We start from the raw sequence: 9,797 nt of genomic DNA, 5'->3' as shown, positions 1-9,797 counted from the left end.
TGTTAGTAAATGCAAGATTAATCCAAAAACAAATGTAATGCCAAAAGATTGAGTTTCGGACAAATTGATTTCAAATATTTCTTTTTTGATTTAAGGTGAAACTCTAAATCTTATAAGATAGGAGAAATTGAGAAGACTAAACAAGTTTAGTCCTAGTATTTAGTTTTGGTTGAATTGGCCCCTAGAAGTGTATAACATATTAATAAAATTCAAGAAATTTAAAAAAAAATCATAGAAGAATAAAAATTACAAAATGAATGTAAGTATTTAATTTTGACCAAATGAGGACAGTTGACTGGTCATGCCAATTAATAACAGAATAAATCAAGTGCTACGCATGTACGCCATCTGTTCATTTTTCATATCTTTTCACAAGGATACACTGAACAAAAATTGATTTATTGGTGAATTGAGAGATGAATCACTTTTTTAGAATTTACTTTTAAGCTAAAATAAGTTGATTTAGTTGGTAAAGATAGACATCCTAGCCAACATGTAATTTTAGGGCATGACATCACTTGTGGTTGTAATCAGAATCGAAACCAAATAAATTTTATTTTTCATTTTTTTTGGCTTAAATGGTTCGGTGGGTCTTTTGTATAGCTTTCCCTAATCAGTTATTTTGTTGGGGTTGGTATGGATTAAGAAAAGAAAATTATTTGGCAATTTTGCTGGGTTAGAATGGATCTCATAATAAGATAATTTTGGGTCTAATATTTCGCCCAACACATTCTGACACCAAATTCTTATCAAATTTGGTACAAAATCCAAAAATTATTTAATACAGGAGCAAAAAAAGATAAAAGATCTTTTTTTGAAACCAAATTTAATTAGTAGGGATATTAAATAGGTGGACCGTGAGGTTTCTGATTTGACTTTCAAGTCTTCCCACTTTTCCCTTCTTTCTAATAAGATTTGGGGTCCGTTTGTTTCAGGTGAAAATATTTTCCAGGAAAATATTTTCCTAATTTCCCGTGTTTGGTTGCACAAAAGTTACTGAAAACATTTTCCTATGTAAAATATTTTCACTCATCTTATGGAAAACAACTTCCCTTTCAAACTTACTGAAGTTGTTTTCCGAAATGCATGCATTCCGCCAGTAGTATGTTCCAAACTTACTGAAAACATCTTGTAGTATGTTTTTTTTTTATTATAAACAGGAGGACTCGAACCCAAAACCTCTTCCTTACACTCCCTCCCCTGTACCACCCAACCCAACCCTCCCCCTAATATATTCAAAATAAAAAAAATCTCATCCTGCTCATCCTATACTAGTAATTAATTATGTATAATAGGGACATTCTTTTCTAGAGAAACTTTCAGTAGTGAGAGTGCAAGATATATGTCATAATAATTATTGCATGTGATTGATATTTGATACTAAATGGCCAGCAATTTGTTTATTGTTTAAGGAGATATTTTTTATTCATATATACATTTCTCCAAGATTTTTTAAAGTTAAATAATAAGATAAATTTTCTTATTTTGCATGGGAAGAAGTATGTAGTTATAATGTGTAGAAAGTAAAGATAAAGATAAAAGTGAAAATATTTCAAAAGTTAAACAAACACCAGAAAAATGAAATAAGAAAATATTTTCAATAAGCTAACCAAACACCTGAAAATGATGAAAGGGAAATGATTTTCATGGAAAATTACTTCCACGGAAAATATTTTCCCAAGGAAAACATTTTACTTCCAACCAAACAGACCCTTGGAGTATCCCTTTGTCCAAAAAATTAAAACTAAAAAGAGGAGGTAAAAGATTTTCTAAACAAAAATTATTGTGAAACTCAAAATTTAATCTAGTAAACTAATGATTTCCAGACCAATTTTCATGCCTAGGAGTGCTCGAAATTTAACATTATTAGCATCTAGAAAAGATTACGATGACATATACTATGATATGTCAGGATGTTGATGGCAAGGTTTTGAGGTTCTATGACTGCGTTCGGATTGAGGAATTTAATGAAGGACTTGAGATTCTCTCAAATTTCTCTAGTTATTTAGATGGTCTAAAAGGTACTTGGATTCGTAAATCATCAATTATTCTAGTATCTTGAATACATTTAGATAATTAGTGAACTACAAACCCAAATACCTTTTAAATAATTCAAATAACTAAAGCAATTTGAGTAGATTTTAAATCATTCGTCAGATTTTTCAATCCAAACATACCCTAATAGGATTGGAAATGTTAATGGTGTCTGCGAATGCAGAAAATCTAGTTTCATAGAAGACAAAAGGATTGTTGGGAGACCTAAGAATATTTAGCTGTACTAATCATTGCTGTACAAAGATGAGTAAAGTTATCCTTCAAGCCAAAATTTACTTTGAACACTCATTTTTTCGGCCAACATTTTTGCTAGCCTATTCAATTGAGCTTAATTCCTAAAACGATGCAAATTCTAACATTTTCATTTGAAAATCAACCAAACACGACAAAGAGAAATGTCGAACACTAGGGCCCTCTCTCTCTCTCTCTCTCTCTCTCTCTCTCTGTTTTCAAGTAAAAAAACTGTTATGGTGTGGTCTATGTTCCCCCTCTTTTAGAGTCATTTGATTGTGCTTTTGACTGGCTTTTAGCCGAATGAATATGGCTTACAGTAATGGAGATGGCTTTCTCCATAGGACTTGAATCATTCTCTTCAATGGATTTATATGACTCTCCACAAATTTTTTTGTGATGACTATTGTCTAATTTTTATGTTTTATGTGTAATTTACATTTAACTTTTATGGAATTGATTAAATTCTAATTCAACACTACTGATTGGTTGGATTTCGTTTAAAGCCCACCCCAGATTTAAATTCTAATTCTCTTGTACAGCTTTCCCCAATCAGTTACCCCTTTTTCTTTCCTCTATAGCTTGGAAACAATCATTTAGCTTTTCTTTTCCAGTACAATGTTTTCAATTATTTCAGCTTCAAGTTTGTCCTTTTTTTTTTTTTTTTGTCAATGTTAACTCTACTCCTACTCCTACTCTATCTACGGGGATGCCCAGCTGAGCCTAGAGGACCGATGGAGACAGAACCACCACCGGACCAAACGGGTGCACGACGCACCCGTCTGGATTTGAAGCAAGCCACAAAGATGGCATATTGGTGGGAGGCAAGAATTGAATTGAACCCTTGCCTCCCACCCCATCAAGCCCTTTGGTGGTGGCCACCAGCCCAAGGGCTTGGTGGTTAGCTTCAAGTTTGTCCAGATTGTGCTAAAGTAGACATTCATGGTCCCACTTATCAGTACGCAATTCATTTCAATTTAAGTGTGATAAAATATAAGACAGAGTAGATATTTTCATCAGTATACTGTATACCAACTTGCTCACGAGCTGAACGCAATTCATTTTTTATGCATTTTGGTTTTTTGAGTTTGTTAAATATTGTGTATTATTCAATTAATAGTTATTGGATCTTAAGAAAACAAAAAAGAACTAAAATGTGATGTTTATATAGGAGAAATATCAATATAATAAAAAGTGGGACAGAGAGTGGCACAGAGTGTGTGACAGGGTGTCAGCCTGTGCAACAATAAAAACCTGCTCAACTAAAGTTAAGTTTTGTAAATAGTGGTAAGCAGGATCGAATCCACAGGGAATGGGGAGTAATTGTTTCTTTCCAAATTCACAGTAATAAGGGGGGTGTTTTTGTAGAAACGATGACAATCAAAGAAATTCAAATAAGAAAATAAAAATAAATAACTAACTAGAAATTAAATGGCAATTCACTAAACTTAACGTAACAATAATTAAAGATCCAAAACAGTTAAAATAAGAAGACAATTAAAAATAAAATAAAATAGGCAACTAAAAGTCAAACGGCAATTCACTAAAATCACGGTAATATTAATTAACGATCTAGCCAAGGAATAACTTCAGCAATGGTTCACCTAATTGATCATCGATGCAAAGGCAATTCCAATTATTTATCAATAAATAGGTTATAACTACCAAACAAACAATGGCAGTCAACCCCTCCTTACTGTGTCGGTGATTAAGGTACGCCCGTTAATCACTGTTCTAAGTAGGAAATAATCCTAGGTACGCCCGTAAGATTTAATTCTCCAATTACCTTACGTATTAGAGGAGCCCTATTTTAACCAAATAACGCACTACCAGGGTTATTTCAGATTAGCCCGCATATCCCCCCTGACACGAATCTAATCGTGCCAGTTATCACTATTTCAGGATAATTAAACAATTACGGATTTAATGCCCTGATTGACAAAAGATTACCAAATCAATTAATTATTTGGATCCAAGACAATCAATTAATTAAATAACCATAAGCATAGCAATCAAGAAATATGCGAATATTAATAAATAAAAGGAAAAGATTAAATTAAATCGATTTCATAATTTTTAGACGAATCAGGGCCTCCGTTACTCCTTGACTAGAGTGGTGAAATTAGTTCATGTTTGGTACGAAAAACCCACGCAAAATTAAAGAGAAAGCTGCGCCATTGTCATTGATTTTTGAGAATTCAATCTGTTCCAATCAAGAAGAGATAACAAAGTCACGCGAAGTGATCCTCTGTCTCACTACGGACAACATACGAGAAAAGAAAAGAAAAGCTCTAAGCATTCAAACATGAAGAAAAGTCAAAAGCTAAGAATTGCTAATGCCTGCCATGAGTCTCGTAAGAAGAACTCCACTGCCACAAGCTAGGGAAGAAAAGTCAAAGATAAAGGAAAATGGTTAAAGCCATCGCTAGTTCTCTGCTGCGCAATTCTTATTCTAATTGCCTCGTCTTTTCTGAAGCTTTCTTTTCCTCAATCGCGGCGGCCTCCAGTCAGGCCCAGCCCTTCGTCCATCCTTCCTTTGCAGAAATTATCAAATTGGGCGTAACATCTTCTTTTTCAAAAATATTTTTGGGATAAGTTCTATTATTTGAATTTTTTTTATTAAATTAACACTTATTATTATATTTTTATTCTATTTTCTAAAATAAATATAAAATATTAAAAATGAGTAGAATTTAACAATTAATTCATGTCAGATCAAGTAATAGAAAAAATTAATAATAAAATAAATTAAAAAAATTACAACCTATCAGTCTAGAACAGAAGATCCTTGCGGATTTTAATTATCCAGCACCAGCTCACCCACTTCTTTAGAAATGTCCACGTACATTAGAAACGTCAAACACGAGTAGAACAGGTCCACGTTTTCATCCATTATTGACGTACACGGTACACGCTACACAGCCTTTGCTTTGCGTCCTTTATTTATTTGTCAAAGCCGTCACACCTTTTCCCACTTCATCATTTTCTCCACAGAAAATAGAAAAAATCTTTCCTTCCCGTTTGCTCTTCCCCCCTCCTATTGGCCGGCCGCTTATCTTGTTTCAGAAGAGGCCAGACTATTTCTTCAGACAGTCCTCCTTCACACTTTCGTGTAAATAACAGTGCTGGTCGAAAGGGGCAAAACTAGACAACTCACCTCGGTGTTCTAAGTTACTTACGAAGATTTGTCTTCTCGAGGCAGGAGCAAATCCTTTTCCTTCAGTATGCTTCCTGATGTTGAAGATGTCATGGACAAATGTAGACAAATCCCCAGAAGACTGTGCAGATATTCCCAAAAGTTGTTGGCACGGATTGAATCAACATTCAAGGATCATGACTCATCTGTGGTGAAATACTCACTTCCGGGGCTTCGTGTTCGGATTGGGCTGTACCAGGGAGAGTTCTTTCTGAAGAGGCTATTACGTCTGAAGAGCAGGAATGGTGAAAGGCTTATGGCTCATCAGAAAGATCAGATTAAACTTTTCGTTCAGAAGTTCGAGTGTATCGCACTAATTCTCTCAGATGAAAGAATTAAGGACAGAGAGGACGTATTAGGAGCAATTGGAGAATTTTTTCTGAGGCTGCCATATTTGCCTTTCTTCCTCAACGAACAAGATGAAATGACCAACCCTTCAGTTCCTGAGCTGTTAGATAAGGAGACACATTTGATCAAGGCAAAGCTCATGGATCTTATTCCTAAATTTCCAAAGTTTAATTTCCCAAAAACTTCCAGACTGAAGTCTCTTGATTTTCTTGGGAGGAAGCTCAGGGAGCTGCTGAAATATAATTCTGCATCAACTGCATTGGCGAAGCTCCACTCGGAAGAGATTCAAATACACCTCCAGAATGTTTCACAGTTGGACATTGAGGAGCATCCAAAGATAGAAGATCTCGTTGACCGATTCACTGAGTTGGCATATGAGGCGGAGTACATAATTGATTCAATAGAGCATGATGCTCAATGGCAGCATTTCGTCTGGTTGGACAATGTGCTGGATGAGTTAAGACTTCTTAGCGAGAAGGCCGGAGGAATTCATTTGACAACCCCTGATATGGAAGTCCAAGATTCCAAGAGTGTCACCCAGGTTTCAGTTGACAAGTTATCAACAAAAAATACATCAGCAATTGACGAAATTGTGGTGGATCTCAGTAACAGAGAAAATGAAATTCTCAACCAGCTGACTAGAGGATCCTCAAAGCTGGATATTGTTTTTGTTGCTGGAATGCCTGGTTTAGGCAAGACAACGTTGGCGAGGAAGGTGTACAGCAGTCTTAAAGTCATGCGTCACTTTCATCTTCGTGCATGGTGCTCTGTTTCCCAAGAATATGAGAAAAGGAGATTGTTGCTCGAAATTCTAACTGGGATTCATGGGCTTACAGAAGAGATTCGCCAAATGAGGGATGAAGATCTCCAAGATAAATTGCGTAAGTTGTTACTGAAAAACAAGTATCTCGTAGTTATGGATGACGTTTGGGGTATTGGAGCTTGGAATGACTTGAAAAACTCATTCCCAGATAATGCAAATGGAAGTAGAATTCTGTTCACCAGTCGCCTCCACAGAGTGGCCTCGGAAATTAAACAAGACAGTCCTCCTCTTTCTCTTAGCCTTTTTTCTCAGGAGGAAAGTTGGCAGTTGTTAGAAAAGAAGGTATTCAAGGAAGAATGTTGCCCCAATGAGCTGGTGGGAGTCGGAAAGGACATTGCTTACCACTGTCAAGGATTGCCTCTTGCTGTTGTTGCGGCTGCTGGTATACTGAAAACGACAGAAAAAAGCCAAAATTCGTGGAAAACAATCGCAGATAACTTGAGCTCACAAATAATTGATAATCCCGAAGCTCGGTGCAAAGAAGTCTTAAATCTCAGCTACAAACATTTGCCGGAGTATCTTAAATCATGCTTTCTATATTTGGGAGTTCTCAATGAAGACAGAGATATTCTTGTCAGCAAGTTGATACGGTTTTGGATAGCAGAAGGTTTCATACCAGAAACTAATAAGGGCTTTGAAGATGTGGCCGAGGCTTTCTTGATGGATCTGATTGACAGAAGCTTGGTGATAATCTCCAAAAGAAGATCCAACGGCAAAGTTAGAGCATGTCGCCTCCACGATCTTGTCCTTGATTTCTGTAAGTCTCAAACCAAGGATGAGAACTTCTTTCAGCTGATAACCAGGTCTGATAATCCATATGCTTCTTTTCCTAGTACAGATTATGGTTTCGAATTTGATTTTTACCATCATTCATATCCCGTGTCATTTGCATCCTATCGGTTGGCTATATCTTTGAAGAGAAGCCACTTTATTGAATCAAAACCTTCTGGCTTGGCCACCCGTTCCTTGGTTTTCTTTGCTTCTACAGATTCAGAACCCAAACGCCCTTATGACATCTCATTCATTTGGCACAACTTCAAATTGCTTAGAGTCTTGGATTTTGAATGCTTCAATTTGGGTATTTCATTTCCCGTAGAAATTGGAATTCTGGTACAATTGAGATATTTAGCAGTTGGAGGCTATTTGAAGTCCATTCCGCAGTCGATAGCCAACCTCAGGAAACTGAAAACTCTTATTGTGAAGGGATTAAGTGGTAAGATCACCTTACCAAATACTATCTGGCGCATCACAAGTTTAAGGCATCTTCATGTGAGTGTCCACGTTGATTTCGATTCAGATGCTGAGGAGCTTGGTGATTGCTCCATATTAGAAAATTTGATCAGTTTTTCCCGCCCATCTCTTTCTTGTGGTGAAGATGCAGAGAGGATTATTAAGAGGATTATAAAGAGGATTCCAAATCTTTGCACACTGAGTTGCATATTCTATGAATCACCAGATTCTTCAACGAACTGCAATCAGTTTCCGAGATTGAACTGTCTAACTCATTTGGAGTCACTGAAGATATTCTACTATGGAAGCCCTCTTAACAATGGCGAGTTCATCCTCCCTTTGAATCTAAAGAAATTGACTTTATCAGACTTTCGCCTTCCATGGAGTCATATATCCACAATTGGGAGACTACCAAACCTGGAAGTCCTCAAGTTACTTTCTGGTGCCTTTGTGGGGAAACTATGGAAAGTGGAACAAAAGTTTCAGAATCTTAAGTTCTTGAGCTTAGACAATTTGAACATTGCTCAATGGAATGCCTCTTGTGATGATTTTCCCAAGCTTGAAAGACTCATCTTACAAAATTGCAAAGACCTTGAAGACATTCCTGCAGAGTTTGCAAACATATACACATTGGAGATGATTGAAGTACATTGGTGCAGTGAATCGGCGGAAAAATCAGCAATTAAGATTGGAGAAGAAACTGAAGAAATCAAAGTCCTTATCAGGAGTTCAAATTTGAGTTCATGAGCACAATTTGGATCACGTTACTTGTACTTCCAGCAACTTGTAAGTCTATTTAATGATTTCCAGCTTTTCATACAATTGCTCCATTCATTTTTGAGATGACACCTGTTGTATTTCTATTTGCTTCAAGACATATACCTAGTCGAAAACTACTTAATCTGCTGTTTGATAAATTGCAAAGCTCTGTAAAGTTAGTACTGTTAATTGCTAATTTTGCAACGGACCACTCGTAGCATTTTAAGCTAGGATTTTCATTTGGTAAATCATGTTTGAACTTGAACCTGAAAGCATTTTCTTTGCCTTAGATATTCTGGGGAATTGCTGCTCAAACGAATGGAGGTTCAGGTCTATAACTTCAAGACCACTCAGCCGGAACTTTGGAGGGTCTCGTTCACCATAAGCAAGAAGTTGATGCCAAGCTTTGCCTCACATTGGAACCTTCCAATTTTGTATTCTAGATTATGTTTTTGAACTAATGTAGCAATCTGACCCTGATTGCTAGCTAGCATTTTGCCATTGCCTCTAGTTATTGAGCTCTACCTACTTGTTATATCATACAGTGACTATTTTATGTTGAATTCACGATGAACTGATGAAGCAGGGAGCCACTAGATGCATTATCAATGCTTGTTTGATGAAATTGGAATGCAATTGGTTGTTATTGTCAAAGACCAACTTTCTTCACCCTTCATTTTGTGTTTGGATATGCTCGTGGAATATTGAGGAATTTGTTGACATGTTTGGTGGATTTTTTTGGATTGGATGATGTGTATTGAGACTAATGGCCTTGAAATCCTTGCTTATACATAAGAAGCATTTTCCGTTTCTACAATAGAGCGATTTTCAAGCGCAACCTGCTCAAGTGGCTTGTACTTTCGAGTGCTTCTCCTTGCGCTGCGAGCCCGCGAATCCTGTGTATTTCCGTACGAAATTGTGTATCCGGCAGCAAAATCCTTCGAAATTGGATACAGGAAATTCTTGATTAATTATCAAAGTTCGTAATTACTATTGTGTTGAGATTTAATATCAGTTAATATATTACTAATAATGTTTACTAAAATTATTAGTAATATTACTAATAACATTATTATTATTATTATTACTAAAATTAATACAAATAATTATTACTAATAATTTCTAATAAAAAATTATTACTATATTATTAGTACA

At 36.0% G+C, this 9,797-nt stretch overlaps 1 protein-coding gene across 1 annotated transcript; it reads left to right on the top strand.

Annotated features, from left to right (window-relative positions):
• The first annotated feature begins 5,259 nt into the window (after positions 1-5,259).
• Positions 5,260-9,296, top strand: LOC113735117 (putative late blight resistance protein homolog R1A-3). The gene is made up of 2 exons (XM_072082779.1): positions 5,260-8,669; positions 8,933-9,296. The coding sequence occupies exon 1, from the start codon at positions 5,511-5,513 to the stop codon at positions 8,628-8,630; it is 3,120 nt and encodes a 1,039-aa protein (XP_071938880.1). The 5' UTR covers positions 5,260-5,510; the 3' UTR covers positions 8,631-8,669; positions 8,933-9,296.
• Positions 9,297-9,797: the final 501 nt, after the last annotated feature.

Source organism: Coffea arabica, chromosome 3c (assembly GCF_036785885.1).
Source record: "Coffea arabica cultivar ET-39 chromosome 3c, Coffea Arabica ET-39 HiFi, whole genome shotgun sequence".
NCBI classification, from domain to species: domain Eukaryota; kingdom Viridiplantae; phylum Streptophyta; class Magnoliopsida; order Gentianales; family Rubiaceae; genus Coffea; species Coffea arabica.
This window is presented reverse-complemented; position numbering and strand designations above follow the sequence as displayed.